Source organism: Zootoca vivipara, chromosome 16 (assembly GCF_963506605.1).
Source record: "Zootoca vivipara chromosome 16, rZooViv1.1, whole genome shotgun sequence".
In the NCBI taxonomy this organism is placed as follows: Eukaryota; Metazoa; Chordata; class Lepidosauria; order Squamata; family Lacertidae; genus Zootoca; species Zootoca vivipara.
This window is the reverse complement of record NC_083291.1, coordinates 17338749-17355628: the sequence shown is the minus strand read 5'-3', so window position 1 is coordinate 17355628 and position 16880 is coordinate 17338749. Positions and strand designations below refer to the sequence as shown.

General features: G+C 44.2%; 1 protein-coding gene across 1 annotated transcript in view; it reads left to right on the top strand.

Moving 5' to 3' along the window:
- The first annotated feature begins 430 nt into the window (after positions 1–430).
- The window catches only part of SLC44A1 (solute carrier family 44 member 1), an 81795-nt gene continuing 65345 nt past the window's right edge, over positions 431–16880 (top strand). The window contains exon 1 of the mRNA XM_035140583.2: positions 431–796. Coding sequence (XP_034996474.1) covers positions 767–796 — 30 coding nt within the window. The 5' untranslated portion in view covers positions 431–766. The remainder of the gene's footprint in view (positions 797–16880) is intronic.

Here is a 16880-nt window from a genome sequence, read left to right as displayed (position 1 = left end):
TCCCTGCAAAAAAATAAAGAAAAAGCAGGAGGTGCGTCAAGCGAAACAGAAGAAGAGGAGAGAGAGAAACAAGACATGCCGGAAGTGAGCCGGGCACGTTTAGGGAACGGGACACTCCCGCCGCGCGCGCCGCCGCCTGCCCGCTCTTCATAACGTTCCATTGCGGCGCTATTATAGCCCTTCCCGTTGTGCCCGCAGTTGTGCCCTTTCACAATTCGGCTCGGCTCTCCCCCGCGTCCCCGGGGCGGAGAGTTCCGAGGCTGTTTCTAGGTCGCGGGGCTGATTCCTGGTTGGTTGGCTGGCAAAGGCGGCCGCCTGCTGCTGTTGTGTTGCTGCTGCTGCTGCTCTGCTGCTTCTCCTCCCTCCCCCCTCCTCCCCCCCCGCTCCGCTCGCGCCAAGCCCCGCCCCCAGGAGCGCCGCGCGACGCTGCCGCCGGGATGCGGGAGGAGGAGGAGGAGAAGGAGGAAGAGGAGGAGGGATGCTGAGGAGCTAAGGAGCCGCCTCGGCGAAGGGATCCTCCGGGGCGCCGCTGCGGACAACCCGGGCGGGCGAGCACTCGGGGCGGCGGCGGCGGCAGGCGGCGGAGAAGCCAGCAGCAGCCCAGAGCCACCCCGCTTCTCTCCCGCTCCCTCCTCCGCCCTTTTCCCCGCCGCCTTGCCGCCGCTCCCCCTGCCGCCGCCGTCGCCCTGGGGCCGGGCGGGCGGCCGGGGAATCGCGGCGCTTGGATGCCGGCAGCCCGCGGCAGAGACCCAGCCCCGAGCCCGCCATGGGCTGCTGCGGGAGCGCCGCCTCTCAGGTGAGTCAGGACCCCCCCCCTTCTCGGTCCTTAACAGCATCAAGAGCAAATAGAGGCTCCTCCACCTTTTATTTTATTTTATTCTAGGTTCTTCGTCTTCTTCTCTTCCATCCCCTTCCCATTTGCGTCAATTCTTCAACCCCCCCCCCAACACCTTTTCCCAGTTTACACCTTGGCATGTTTATATTTATCTGGATTTTTTTTAACACCCTCACCCCCCTCATTTCTCCTCCTTTTCTTCCTGGAGATTCTGGAGTAGGTTGGCATAAACTTATGCAACCGAAATGGAATAGGATTTTGGGGGAGGGGGAAGCCTCCCAAGCCCCATCATATTGTGATGTCTCCCACGCCTGCTCGGAAAGGGCTCTCCGGTTGCAACCCCGGTGTGTCATAATATAGCAGTTGGGTTGTCTCTGCCGCTGCTGCCACCCTCCAGTCACGACCATTCTGACCCTGGCATTGATTTATAAATGATATCGGATTCGGGGGTGCCCCCCGGCCTTTAAAGTGCCCGAAGCAAAAGAGGGGCGAAACGGACAGAATCAAAAGCAGTGTTGCAAATGCACCCCTCCTGCAGCTGCTTGTTTTCAAGTGTTTCTTTACCAACTGGTAGGAGGAATGAGCATAAGCAATTCCTCCCCCGCTCAAATCGCTAAACAGATGCCTGTCTCACCTCTTGTTTTTGCTGCCTTGGTATCTCTGCAGTTTTCTGCTGCCTTTTGTTGAGTCCATATGAACTTTCGTTGACCCATTGCTTGAAGGATCTGCATACGTGGACCCTTTGGATTGTGTTGTGGTGTTTCTTAGGAACATAGGAAGCTGCCTTATTCACTGAGTCAGACCATTGGTTCATCTGGCAGAGAATTGTCTACACTGACTGGCAGTGGCTTTGCCAGAATTCCAGGCAAATATGCTCTCCCAGTCCTACTTGAAGGTGCAAGGGATTGAATCAGGAGCCTTCTGCATGCAAGGCAGAAGCTTTTGCCACTGAGCTGCATGCCTTCCCCTTTGCCCTGTGGGAATCCTGTTGTTGAAATGCCTCTTTCCAAGTCACCTCTTAGGGAAAATTTCATAAGCAGCCTTTCTAAGTGTTAGCCTTCTTGCTAAACTGTACACAGCCTTGTTGCACACTGCCAGACACAACCAGAGTTCCTTTTCTCCCATCCTATCCCATCCCATCTGCTTGCTTTAATATCCATAAGAACAGTCCTTCTGGATCAGGCCAAAGGCCCATTCAGTCCAGCATCCTGTTCTCACAGAGACCAGTGATTGCATCCGTGCGCTTCTCGCTTGTGATCCCAAGCAGCTGGCATGCAGAGGCAACAGCAGAGGCAGAACATAACTATTGTGGCTGGTAGCCACTAACAGCCGCATCCTCTGTAAGAGTGTGTCCTTTGCCTCGCTCTGCAGCAGTGCCCGTATATTTTGAAATACTCCACAATGCTGTATCCTTGCCATTTTTTAATCTTTCTTCATCTACTTCGTGCCCCCACCCCAGTCCCATCCCATCATTATACCACTTGTGCTTGCTTTAACAACCCCCATTGCTTATCCATCCTTCATGAGACGTATGCCTGCATCCTGCTGTTTATTTCATCTAGATCCTACCCTTCTTCCAAGTGTTATCCTGTTTTAGCCTTGTAATCTTTTGAGGTAGGCTCCACTGAACTATAGCCAAGCAGAATTCCCCACATCCAGGTACAGCCCTACAACCACTATACCATATTCCTTTAATCCAACAAGACTTTTGTTGTCTACCTTTATTGGCACTCTCTGAGGGAGGCACTCAAGACCTCTTCACATGGACTAATTATCGCTTAAGTTTTAAGACATTTTGATTTTGCTACATGGAACCAGGTTGGATTAGTTCCACAGCATGTTCAAAACTGGTGCTAATAATTGTGAGGATAGCATTGTGAGGACAGCATTAGAGAGGTGCCAGTAACTTTTCCAGGTGGAATATTCATAAGGATAACTGATGAACTTGTAGATAACGTTCTCTGTTCTTGAAGGATGGGTGCGAAGTCTTCATTGTCTAATGATAGGCATGGCTAATTTGCTACAGTTCTGTTCAGATTATTTTCTGTCTTTTTGTGCCTGTTTGAATGAGAGGCAATTTGTCAGTGTATTGTATTCTATCTCTCCCACTATCCATACTCATCTATTCCTTCTGTAGAATGCCATCTTTCTCTAGGCCCTCTGGAGAGAGATTTCAGTAGCCAATGACAAAACTGACAAGAATACTGTATAATGGCAGCATCTTTGTGAATAAGCGTGGGAACTTAGGTCTGCTGTTGGAATATATATACTACATACATAATGTACCTGTTACAATGCACAGCACCCGACCTGTGATAAAGCAGCATTGTGATGACTATCATTTCCTGATCCCTGCACTGATCCATTTGATACATATTTAGTCATGCATTTTTTTATGTTCAGAAAAGTTATTGAGGTTTGAACCCAAGTGGTTTGGGTTTTCTTTTTCTTTTTTCAGTCCAAGTAACATGCATAGAGGAACTTCTGGTTTTCTGCCCATTCTCTTTTCCTTCTCTTAGCTTTAGCCAATTTTTATTTGTCATGGTAATATTGTCGTCCTATTATATTCAAGCTCCAGTTTGCTGCTTTAAAACCTCCAAGTTGTTGACCACTAGCCTGTTCTCAGCTTGCTATCATCTTAACCATCATTAGTCTTGGAGGCTAGTATCCAAAACCTTATTATCCCCTTCCCTTAATGGTTCCCTTCCTTCTCATAATGTCAGTGAGCATATTTTTGCCTTCTCTTGTACCATGTAGTATGATTCACTTCTCTGAACCTTCTAAAACGCTCTGCTTGGTTGGCATCCATTATGCAGTGTGTCTGCTCTGTGATTATGAGACCGTGTGCCCCTGTGATTTGGATTGATCAGCAGGTGGCCCTGCATTGTGACAGCAGGCACTGGATCATTCAATGGCTTTTTGGTTCCATTCAGCTCCATAATTCCATATTTTTGAATCAACAGTGTTGAAAAACAAACATGCATTAGTTGAGTAAGTTTGAACAAATTAACTTTCCTGATAAGTGGCGTAATATTAGCAACTCAGGTTGTTCAGTTTGTTCTTTGCTTCTTATCATTACATGTTCTTTACATACACAGTTTTTCAACATTTGGGGTTTTCTTTTTCTGTCTGGTTGAATCCTCAGGTTGGATCCACTGTGTGCCACATGGCTGGCTTGTATCTGTCTCTTCTATCAAAATGCTAAATTACCCCCTTTTCTAATTTTGACAATTACAGTATTCTTGTGCGTTTTGCCTCTACTGCTTTGTGGAAGTAGTATTTCCCATTATGCTTGTTTGCAAATGATTGCTCTGCTCATAACCTTGTTATTCAAGTCTTTCTGCCTGTCTCAAAGGCCCTTCCTTTCCTTTATGTTCTTTTCCTTTGCCTTACCATAATAGTAGTTAAAAACAACAGCCTACACTCAAATTTATTTCCTTACTCTGAATTTATTGATCTTTGCTCAAACTACCCTTTAAAAACATAAACTATGGTTGAATTTAATCTGCTGTAGGAGAAGGCAAGAAACATTGTCATTAATATTTGCTTACCCATATAATTTTCCTTATCCTTTTCATGTAAAGCTTTTTCTGCCGTACTTTGTTCTGCTTTGTTATCCTTGCAGTACAAGTATTTATTTTTTTAGATCATAAAATGCATGTTTGCCAATGTTTTTCAGGTAGTTTACCGCTAATTTGGGAATCCTCTTCCATGGATCCAAACCACTGATTTGCTCCACTAGAAAGGGTTTGAATGTGATGGAAGTATCCCTTTGTAGGCAGGGAGCTATCACGGTCAGTAGTCAGCACAATCTCCCAAAATGGGGCAGTTTGGGTGTGAGGAAGGGGTAGAACCTGGCCGGCCAACAATCTGGTGGTTCCTAAGCCAGTCCAGCTACTTATCTGATCCAGATCTCTCTTCTGTGCCGCTCTGGAGCTGGTTCCTCTCCCTCACCTTCCATCCTTTGCTCCAAGAGCAGCAGATCTCCACATTGGCAGTGGTTCAAGGGCTCCATTCAGATGCCCGTTCCTCAGGCAGGAGTTGGGATTGTTCCCTTAATCCAGGCATCCCCAAACTGCGGCCCTCCAGATGTTTTGGCTTACAACTCCCATGAACCCTAGCTAACAGGACCAGTGGTTGGGGAAGATGGGAATTGTAGTCCAAAACATCTGGAGGGCCGAAGTTTGGGGATGCCTGCCTTAATCTTTTCCATTGAAATTCTTGTATGAAATCTCCATTTTGCTCAAGTTTGCTTGCTGTCATCCTGACCTTTTTCTGGTCTGCAAGGCACTTTCTACGAGGAGTTGGTCACGTCATCCAGCCTTGTAGGATCCTTTGTCTGTAATCTCTTTCCAAACAGGCACCCCTGTTGCAACCAAGTATTGCGCAACCTTAAAGACCCAACAAATATATTATGGCATAAGCTTTGGTGGGCGAGAGGCCACTTCATCAGAAGCATGAAGTGATGATATCTTCATCAGATCATGAGTTACAGGTATATAAGTTCATGGTGTTGTCACCTTTGTGGTGGTGGTCATTCTATGATTCTATGAAAACAGTTGTTGATAACAGACATCCTGTGGAAATCTGCAGCAGACCCAGATGCCAACTCTACCCCTAGGTCTACTCTGGCAACTTTATTAGAGAGCCACTGTGGTGTAGTGGTTAAGAGTGGTAGACTCGTAATCTGGGGGACCGGGTTCGTGTCTCCGCTCCTCCACATGCAGCTGCTGGGTGACCTTGGGCTAGTCACACTTCTCTGAAGTCTCTCAGCCTCACTCACCTCACAGAGTGTTTGTTGTGGGGGAGGAAGGGAAAGGAGAATGTTAGCCACTTTGAGACTCCTTCGGGTAGTGATAAAGCGGGATATCAAATCCAAACTCCTCCTCCTCCTCCTCCTCCTCCTCCTCCTCCTCCTCCTCCTCCTCCTCCTCCTCTGCTTCTGCTTCTGCTTCTGCTTCTGCTTCTGCTTCTGCTTCTGCTTCTGCTTCTTTATTACAGGACTTAAAAATTTCATCCACAACATCAGGGGTTCATTCCCCTGCTCACCTTCCAAAGAGCTTTGCACATTCTACATAGCACAAACAGGCCACAAATGGGCACAGATCTGGTGTAACAGTATCATAAAAACCAGCAGAAGGACATTTTATCCTCCCAGGATACTTTGTAAATGACCTTAAAATGGCTACACTTGAAAAAAATAGGAACTTCAAAGGGAGGCTGCACTGTGGAAGTGCTGAATTACAGTGTGGCAAGAAGTCCGGGGCTGTCAGCTGAGGACTGAATGGAGACAAACAATTTTTATCATATATGTTAAGTGTCCAGGATGTATCAATAACTCTTTGTGAATTATCACAGTTAATTATCCTAGCCTGGGAGAAAAAGTAGGGTATAAATACATTTTAAAAATAAGTATATAAAAAATTATATAATTATGCGTACTTTTCTGCATTTCGTTTTTCCTCTGACCTCTGTTTATAATCTTTCCTGCAAACTCTGCATATATATTCTGGTAACTCAGGATACATTTCAATGTACTACACAAAAAAAACTTATGTTATATTATAAATACATTAAATCTTCGATGTGCTGCAAGGTGCTTCATTTGTTAGTCTTACACTTTTTAGCCACTGCTTTCTTTCTTTCTTTCTTTTTATTTAAAAAAACTTGCTTATAGGTTCCTTCTAGTAATAGAAACTCAGATATATAAGCTATGCGCCAAGTGACTCCTTAAACCAGGTTTACAGTCATCAAAGTGGAATGCCTGGTTGAGATTTTTGGGCCAGGCAGCTCGAAAGTCATATTTTTCAATATGACTTTTTGGTTCCTGACATTTGTTCTGATTGTGCAGATAAAAAATAATGGATAGAAGGATTCTGCAGGATGTGTTTCTTGTGTGTGAAAACAGTCAAGATTCAAGGATCCCCAGGCATGTACCTCCAGATGGTGGAGACGTCAGGTGCCACCCAGGCATCTTCACTTGGTCGCAAGTGGCTGATAGCCAGGTGCAAAATGCGCCTGGCAAATTTCGAATGCTGCTTCCTTCTGAAGTTTTAAATATTATTTTCTTCCCCTTACTCATGCCTAGCAATATGCCTTTTTATTTTATAATGCAATCTTTCCGCCAGTGGTCTCACTGAATGTGAAATTCACTTCTCCAGTAAAGATGGTGTTCTACCACTGTACCTACCCTTAGAGCTTCTTTCAAAATGCTTCTGGACTTTCCCTTCACAACACCACTTCATTGCCTCATCTGTTCTATTTGTCATTTGTTTAGTTTCTGCAGTCTCTGGACAGGAACACAGGGCTTAGGAGTGTGTTTGAAGGAAGAACTCACAGGTCAAGTTGTGGCTGCAATTGTACTTCCATGCACACAGTATGGAGCTGTGAAGGCTCCATACTGTGAATGTCAAGGCTGTTCCAAGCAACTCTGCCCTTAGAGAACTATAGGGTGGGTGCTTCCACTTTGTAAGGGCTGTTCAGGGAGGCTGAATGTTGGTCTCCCAGATACTGGGTAGATTAGTCAGTTGGTCCAGCCAGAATAGAGTTAGAATTTTTGTCTAATTACTACCAGCCACTTCTCAGGCAAGACTCACCTGTTGGGCCGCTGCCATTCTCAGTGTGAAACGTCAGTTTCTATAGGACAGTTGCAAAGAATCGTTCACCTAACAAAGACTCTGTGTGCATGCTTGGAGATGCTTAGTCCTAATGCTTGGATGTTAGCAACCTTTGTAGGGTTGCCTGTTGAATAGGACTATCACCATTAAATTTGTTTTTGGGATGAGGGGCTCCAGATAGTCTGTAAAGGTTTTGGGGGCTACTCATCTTCTGAAGAAAGTATTGGGAGATTTTTGGTACCGAGCTTAATTTTCTGGGTTTTTTTCTTCTAATAAATTGATACGTTACATGCTTGATTTATTTTGACTGGTCAAGGGACTGATATTTTTTTCATCCAGAGGTCAGTTTAAGATTTTGACTGGGGAAAATGGCCTAGAAATGTGGAACTAGTAGTATACATATAAATTTCAGTGCATAGCAGGTATTAATCTAAAATTTGAACAAATTATTTGCCTACTATAAAAAGAGAATCTATGTATATCTACATAGATATTGAATTGGTATTCTGTTCCAGCATGTTACAAGGCTACTTAGACTTGGACTAAACATCTTAGAGCAGGGGACCCCAAACTAAGGCCCAGGGGCTGGATGTGGCCCAATCGCCTTCTAAATCCGGCCCGCGGATGGTCCGGGAATCAGCATGTTTTTATATGAGTAGAATGTGTCCTTTTATTTAAAATGCCTCTCTGGGTTATTTGTGGTGCTTAGGAATTCTTTCATATTTTTTTTCCAAAATATAGTCCACCCCCCCCCAAGGTCTGAGGGACAGTGGACTGGCCCCCTGCTGAAAAAGTTTGCTGACCCCTGTCTTAGAGCTTCAGTGCCTGAGCTGTGTGGTGGAGTTGGCTGATAAGATCTAATGCACCCTCCCCCCAAAAGCTGTGTTCCTGGGAATCCTGGAGTTCTTCAGCTTTTGCCTGCCTCTACAGATCTTCCCCTGCAATACATAGCAGCAGGGAATTATTGGGCATGTCTCTGCATGTTTAGGGCAGTGGTGAGGCTCAGCAGGCCTGGCTGATGTCCCAGATAAACTGGAAATATGCTTTAGAATGCATGTCTGAATTCTCTGCAACCCACAGGGATTTGTAGCCGGACAAACAGAGATTAAAAGGGTTCTCCCCTGAGGGTATAAAGCTGGAAAATCGTGGATCAGTTGTTTGACTCTTATAATGAAAGTTGGAATATCTCAAAACCTTTCTTGATGGGAAATTAAGACGAAATAAGAGCATGTGCAGGCAGTACAACTTAACGTAGTGTACATGAGTCTTCTCCCCTAGATAGTAACAACTGAAATGTGAAACTTAGGGCTAAATAAGTGTGAGGGCAGGGGTGTAGCAAGTGGGGGAAGGGTGGGCGTGGCCCTGGATGCACAATTTTGAGGGGGTGCGAACCAGGCACCCCCATGCAGGGATCCCCGTCCTGCTCCTCCTGCTGGTGGAGGGTGTCTAGTCCTTCAGTGAAAAAGACAGTATGGAGAAAGCAAAACCTTCTCCCTTTTCCCCTTATCTGTGCTCCACTGCTTTAAGTATCTTTCTCCTAGTTTCACTTATACTGGAAATGTGGCAGTAGGATGGGAGGAAAGTGCTTTTTAAGTAACCGAGCCCAGCATGGTAGGGCAGGGGGGCATGTTTTACTTTCCTCCCCCAGCATGTTCCTTACTTCATGTGTGAGCAGGCCAGACAACTAGATGGCTGCCCCCATCACATCTAGCTTAGCTCCAAAACTCTCTGCCTTCTTTGTAATGAAACAGTTGTGGCAATAGAAGATAATTGAAGAAGATGTTAATGGCTTAAAGTAGTCCGACAGTTTTTCTTAAGACTGTTAGCACCATGCCAATCACGATGGCTTCAGGGCATTGTCTCTGTCCACAGTATGGTACCATCTGCTGATCAACTTCCCTGATGGATATAAAGGCCACAGCAACCAGGCGAACCTCTTTCATGTGGTCTGTTCAGGGTGGAGTGTTGAGCTTTGAAAATAATTCTCCAACCATCTATTTAATTCTTGAATTAATGTGTGAGCCTACATAGGATACATAATACGCCTTTCAGGAGGAAATGCTCCGAGGGGAAATAGGTAATTGGGTGTCATGCAAGGGGAAATTACCTGCCTTTGGTTTTATCTGATTAAGATGTCCTGAAGGTGAAACTGACTGTGAGAGCTTTGCAAATCTCCTTTTTAGTAAGTAAAAATATTAGACATGTGCACCCAAGTGCAAAAAACAACGGGGAAGATTGCAACTCTTGGGATTCTTATTGATAAACAGTAACATTAAAATCAGTTATGAGGCGTTGAAGAATGCCACGTAGTTGAGCTATAAAATGCGACTGTAAAATATAAGTGACGGGGTGCTTGGAATGCTTAAGAAAACGGACTTACAGTAAACAAAGAAATCTTTCATTATTATGCTGCCAGCAACTGGTTCTGTAAATTAGTGTTATTATCATGTGTAAACTGGCCCCATAATTGTTGGGGAGTACCTGGAATATGAAGTGGTTCAATTTTTCTAGCAATTTTTACAAATATTTTGTATGGCTGATGAGGTCCACATCAGCTGCATTGGTTGCGGTGGTTAAATAGGTAAGACAGTGTACATTTCCCCATTTGTGAAATGACCCAAGTTTCTGCTCCAAGGACTGGCCAAAGCACAAAATTATCTCATTAAATTAGAAAGCTGGGCTGCTAAAACAATGATCAATCAGGATAAATTGAATGTGCATATATTTAATCAGGCATCCCCAAACTTTGGCCCTCCAGATGTTTTGAGACTACAGTTCCCATCATCCCTGACCACTGTCCTGCTAGCTAAGGATCATGGGAGTTGTAGGCCAAAAAACATCTGGAGGGCAAGTTTGAGGAAGCCTGCTCATTAGAGAAAAGAGAACTGGCTGATTCATCTGGGAGACCCTGAGTCCAGGGAAGGGGGGGGGCGAATTAGATTTAAGTGTTTAAATGTTAATGGGATATAAGAAATAATATTTGGGGATGCCTGTATTTAATTGTTCACTTGCAACAATCACAGAGGTATACCTAAAGAAACTGTGAGATGGAAATGTTTGAAGGAACATCATACAGTTACAGTCATCAGATCACAAGCAGCTGCAGCCAAACATTCTGTGATAAACCCAGGTTTGCTCCTCCAGATGGAGAATAACTTGTGAAGCCGAATCATTAATAAGTAGGATCGAGAAGTTACTGAGTGATCAACACAACAGGATAATCAGTTTTAGATTGCATTAATAGAAGCAACTGGTCTAAGATTTAGGATACACTATTCATGATTTATATAGCACAGATTCCAAAACTTCACTGGATCAAATGTAAGCATCTTACTTTGTTCTCAAAACTCTAGAAAGATTTGACACTTTAAACATATTTCAGGAAAAGACAGAAAAATGGCAGAGAAAGCTGAAGGAACTAAGTATGTTTAACTGAGAGTAGACGAGATAATAGCTTGACAGTTCTCAGGTATTGAAAAAAGTGTGTCAGGAGTTTGCACTATCCAGTGATGGCAGCAAGAATTGTTCTTCAGGACGGCTTTGTCCTGTCTACCTTGAGCATTTTGGTCACGGACCAGACTATTTATCTCTCTCTCTCTCTCTCTCTCTCTCTCTCTCTCTCTCTCTCTCTCTCTCTCCTGCAATTTGAAGCCATTGGTCCTACCTTCCAGAGCAGGAGAAAACAAGCTTGTTCTATCCTCCATGTGTCAGCCCATCAGATATTTGAAGATGGCTATCATATCTCCTTTCACTCTCCTCTTGAGCCATTTATAGTGGTCAGGTTCTGACCATAAAGCCTCAGTCACTTGAAACAGAAAATACAAGAACTACATGTCTTATTTTAGTCAAAGTTCCATGTAATGTCTAAAACTGTCACCATGACACAGTTCACACTACCAGTCTCAGGTAGCAGAAATAACAAAATGTTCCCTGAATTAAAAGTCCACAGCCTGCTTCTAAAATTGTCAGGTTTTATTCAGCATTCTCTTCCCATTGATAAATCAGTTCAAAGACTCTGCTAAAATATTACTTTGAAAGGAGCCTGCATTTGATGGCAAGATCATTACTTCTTTTTGCAGTATAGAATGGGGTCACAAGGTCTCACAAAAATTATGGTGGTTTGTCTCCTGAAATTTTAGCCTTAAAAATCATAAAAGGGTAAGAAATGTCTCCAGATTGACAAAGGACTCATTCAACCTGAGGAGGGGGAGGGCATCATTTGGTCAGGAATTTTCTTTAAACCCTGACCCTGAGGGTGAAATTTCAGGTTTTCTCTGTGTACTGTTGAACTGAAATGTCACCAGCGTGTGGATGTTACTGTTAAGTAACAACATTCCTAAAGCCTTTTCAAGTTAATTTGATGGAGGTTTGCTACAGCCTGGGTCTCGTGCTGATCCTTTCCTCCTAACCTCTCCTGTATCCTTGTGCAATTTTCATGACCCAAAGGTTCAAAATATACACAACCTTGGTATGCTGCCACCATATTTATTGATCTGACCCAGGTGGCGCTGTGGGCTAAACCACTGAGCCTAGGGCTTGCTGATCAGAAGGTCGGCAGTTCGAATCCCTGTGACGGGGTGAGCTCCCGTTGCTTGGTTCCAGCTCCTGCCAACCTAGCAGTTCGAAAGCACATCAAAATGCAAGTAGATAAATAGGAACCGCTACAGCGGGAAGGTAAACGGCGTTTCCATGTGCTGCTCTGGTTTGCCAGAAGCGGCTTTGTCATGCCCCAGAGTCAGTCACGACTGGACCTAATGGTCAGGGGTCCCTTTACCTTTCACCTTTTTAAGAGCAACTTAGTATCTTTTCATCAAAAAAAAATTGATAATGAAGATGCAGTGTCCACAGTTCGTAGTTGGCCAAATGAAAAATTGTGTTTTTCAGATCCCTTCTCTTGCTAGCTTTTTTGTGGGGCTGAGCTGCTTTGGGCAGCCAGGAATCCTGCCAGCTTTTATCCATGGGAAAGGGAGGAGTGGAGCTTGCCTAGGTGACTGTTCTTCAGCTGAGGTGTGCTAAAGCATTCTGATAGAATCATAGGTCTGAGGGCCCAACCTGCTACGGTGCAGGAACAGGCAGCTGTCCCATACAGGGACTGAACCTGCAACCTTGGCATGATCAGCACCACGCTCTAACCAACTGAGCTATCTAGGCTGATAGGGAGAAGGGATACTAAGCCTCTTTGTGGAATTGAGTCAATCCTTATGTGAGCAGATGTGCACACTGATTACCGTATCCCTCAGTTCTTGAACTGAATGGAGAAGCTTATCTACACTTGGGCTTGCCAATCAGAAGGTCGGTGGTTTGAATTCCCACGACGGAGTGAGCTCCTGTTGCTCTATCCCAGCTTCTGCCAGCGTAGCAGTTTGAAAGCATGCCAGTGCAAGCAGATAAATAGGTACCGCTGCAGCGGGAAGGGAAATGGCGTTTCCCTGCACTCTGGTTTCCGTCACGGTGTTCCGTTGCGCCAGAAGCGGTTTAGTCATGCGGGCTACATGACCCGGAAAGCTGTCTGCGGACAAATGCCGGCTCCCTTGGCCTGAAAGCGAGATGAGCGCCACAACCCCATAGATGCCTTTGACTGGACTTAACTATCCAGGGGTCCTTTATACTTGGGTCATGCTCAGAGCTCTTGCTTGCAAATAAAAGGGATCATTTTGAATTATCAATAGGGAGACATCTGCACCTGAATAAATGAAAATTACTTAATACTGGCTTAATTTTTCGGGCTAGAGCTCTTTTACACTGATATAACTGCCCTTCCATCTCTCCCCTGCCCCGCTCTGATTCCTGAAAGTCACAGTGCAGAAGTATGCTGTTATTGTTTCATCAAGGTTACCCGAACTGCACGTTTCCATGCTTTGAGGATGGCTTAAGTGCTGTTTCCTTCCAAATTGATAAAGACAGTCATAATTTGTCATGCCTGCAATTGGTAGCACTAACCTGGTGAGAACATGATAATGTGATTGACTCAGCTGAGGGGCTGACAAGCAGGTGGTATATCGAGGCACAGGGTGAGCATGACAGTAACGGATGGAAATAGGCAACTCGATTGTAAACACGCTTCCCCAGTCTCATTATCACCATTAATAATACATCCCTTAAGTGCAAGGTCATACTCTCAAAATCCCACTTAAATGATGCCAAGCATTTCCAAAAGTAGTGCGCAGAGCACGGGAACTCTCAGATGTATAGGTGTAGTGCTCTGTAGTAATAATATGTCTTGAAGGAAAACAACACAGCTTTTTAGTTGCACTCCCTTTAATGCTTTGAAATATTGGAGGTTGCTTAGCATCTCTGCATGGCATGAATTACATGACAATACAAAGCATGCCCAACTTTTCAGGTCACCTAATGATTCCTTGTACCTCTGAAGCACTGTCTCAGGATAGTACTTATCTTGTTAACTTCAGCTAAAACTCATAAAGAATGAACATTTCTTTGATCAGCAGTGGAGTGATCTAAACAGCTGAAAGTACCCGAGGTTTTGTTTCTTCTTCCTTGAGATAACATTTAGAGGAAAACACCCGGGCGTGATTTGCATTGCCCGTCAAAGAGCAAGACTGTTCTTGATGGGACATGTTGGGTATTTTACGGCGCGTCCCAGAGTTCAGTGAATTTAGGAAGCAACAGCATGCTTCCTTCTGTGTGTCCCAACAAAATAGCCATATATTAAGTTCCTGAGTTTTCTGTGTGAGGAGGAAGTGTGGAGTCATTGGAGAACCATAAAAAACAAACCCTTTTTTAAAATAATAATAATGGGATGTTGCGGTGAGCCAAGGGAGAAGGCAGCCTTCCTGAAGTTCACAAGTTTGTGTTTTTTTTAAAAAAAATGACTACTTGAAGAGTCCCATACTGGAGTGAAGCATTAAGACCAAAGTTTTAAAAGGCACGCAGGAGGCTGTGTTTCATGCCACTGTTCAAATTGCAGGCAGTTTGCCACGTGCGTAATGTGAGTCTTGCATAAACCCATTGTACGTGGCAGTTGCAGTACGAATGTACAGTTGCCAGTTCCCTTTCCCTCTGAACGAAATTTGGCACGTAAGGGCTCAAACTAGAGAAGAGGGTATTCTGCAATAACAGCATTCTGCAATGACAGAATTCCTCATTGCGCAGAGACTTTTATACACACTTTCCCCTGAATGTGCTAAGGAGCCCCTTTCAGACCTCCTTGCTCAGTGGGGGAAGTTCAGGGGCGTTTGGGCAGCTGAGATAAACCACAAAATACTCCCTGCTTCTTCTGGCCAAGGAAGGAATGGGGCGGGCGGAATAAAGATCTGCGTCAGGAACAAGGATGGGAGGAGACCAGCGGCGCCTCCTATTTGCCAAGAGGCTGTTGTAGAGGCGGCATTGGGGGGACGCTGCTGAAGAAGCAGCCCCCAAGGAGCACACCATGGCTGTTGTTGCCATTGCGGTGGCAGCAGCAGCAGACAACGCTTTCCTTGGAGGCTGGATCTGACGCCCTTGTGGATCCCACCTCACCTTGCCTCATGAGTGGGCCGGCCTTGTTTAGGGGTGGAGAAGGCACACGGTAGTACTGTATGCACATCCCCCTCCTCAATTTGAGCCTCATGTACTGAGAAGGCTCATCTCTAGGACAGTTTGTGTTACTGCACTTGGATCACTATTTATTATGCCTTCATTTTGTGTCTACTGTATCAGCGTTTGAGTCATGCAGCCTTGCTACTGTTATCTAATCTCCTACCTGAGATTTTTTGCATTTTTGCACTTTAGCTGCAGTGTTTGGTTACTAAAAGGCAGCACAGTATGAGTCCAGCTTTCTGGTCTACTTGATATAACTTTTGTGCTTTTCTATTATACATTCTGAAGCACCGGTCTTTTATTTTTTTCACTGGAACATGTTTCTTCTTTTTTTTTTTTAAATATTTTTATTAATTTTCCAATTAAAACCAATTATATCACATTCAATATTTCAAATTATACACATATATATATCAATCAGACCGAATGTTATGCCAAATCATCTAAAGAATTTTTTATTTGGGTTCCCATGCTTCAAGAAATTGGGAATTCCTCGCAACTGTCCACTGCCGTCTTTTTTCTAAAGTTCAAATCGTCCTTCAAGTTCATAATAATCCAGATCTTCCCCTTACAGTCACATAGATGTTTTCCACTTTCACGATTGTTTCCCAGCTGCTGATATAAATATCAAACAAAGTCTCACAGATGTTCTTTCTCCTGTGTGAGTTAATCAGTCCAGCCTCCCCATAAATCTTCTTAATGGAGCTCCTGTTGCGTTGAAGCAATTCGAAGTAGCGCCATCTTAAAAAGCTCAAATCACTTTCGCTTTTCTCTCATAACCATGAAGATTTACGATCATTATAGAATTTACAGCTTTTCCAGGCAGGAGACCCAAACATCAAACCATAGACTCTTGGTAAATTAATGGATCTCCTTGCCCTATAGCTGAACTTAGCTTCAGGTCGCTGCTCCAATTTAAAGTGCGTCACAGCTCATAAATCCTCCGAACGCATTCAGAACTCCTTCCGTCCGACTAGGGGGGGGCTTTTCTCATCGGCAACTCCACATCTTTAAAAAAATATGCTCAGTAACAACAGTTATAAGGTTCAACTCACACAGTCTTTTGCTTCTCTTTCACTCCAAACAAGCCATCCCGGACGCGATGTCCTGGAACATGTTTCTTCAGATTGCTTGGGACCGTGAGGAAAGGTTGAGTGTATAAAGTGTCTGTCTTTTCTAGTAACATTTCCCACGGGACAGCAGAACTTTGGGAGCCCTGGGTGTAGAAATCTTAGTTTGCCTTGTCAGTCTACTTTCCGGTGCATTTGGTTTTGTTCCAGTCCATTCTGTGTTGCTGAAAAGGCTAATTCATTGGGGAATTACTGCAGTCAGTTGCATAGTAATTGGTGTATTCTTGAGCAGCTAGAGAGTACTCTTAGAATATAAGGGAAATTTTCACTCTTTCAAAGGAAGGGGAGGGTGGTCTTCAAATGTATTAATGGAAAAGGCATTTTATACACACACACATTGTTATCTTCTTGCTCAGTTATGCTCATTGTTTGAAGAATCCAAGGTTAATTCTTGAAGAAAATTACTCCCCCCCTAGAAACTACCCTACCACACAACATGCTTGTATTATATTTAAACTTTGACAGCCCTCCTTATTTATCATCTAAATGTTACTTGGGGTTAAAAGTTGTTTATATTCTGTTCCACCCTATGGTTTTTTTCCTTTCTTCCTATGTGTGTCCCACTAATTCTTCTGATTTCCACACTGACTTCTGTCCTTCATGCATATTTGGGACACAATTCTTGAGTCTTTGCATGGAGGGAAAAACATTAGCAGCATCTTGGTTATCCAAAATCCTATCTCCGTTCTTTACTATGCAGTTTCAGTAATTTTGCTGCTAGTCTGTTTTATTCACCTGCCGTATCTACATTTTGGGACC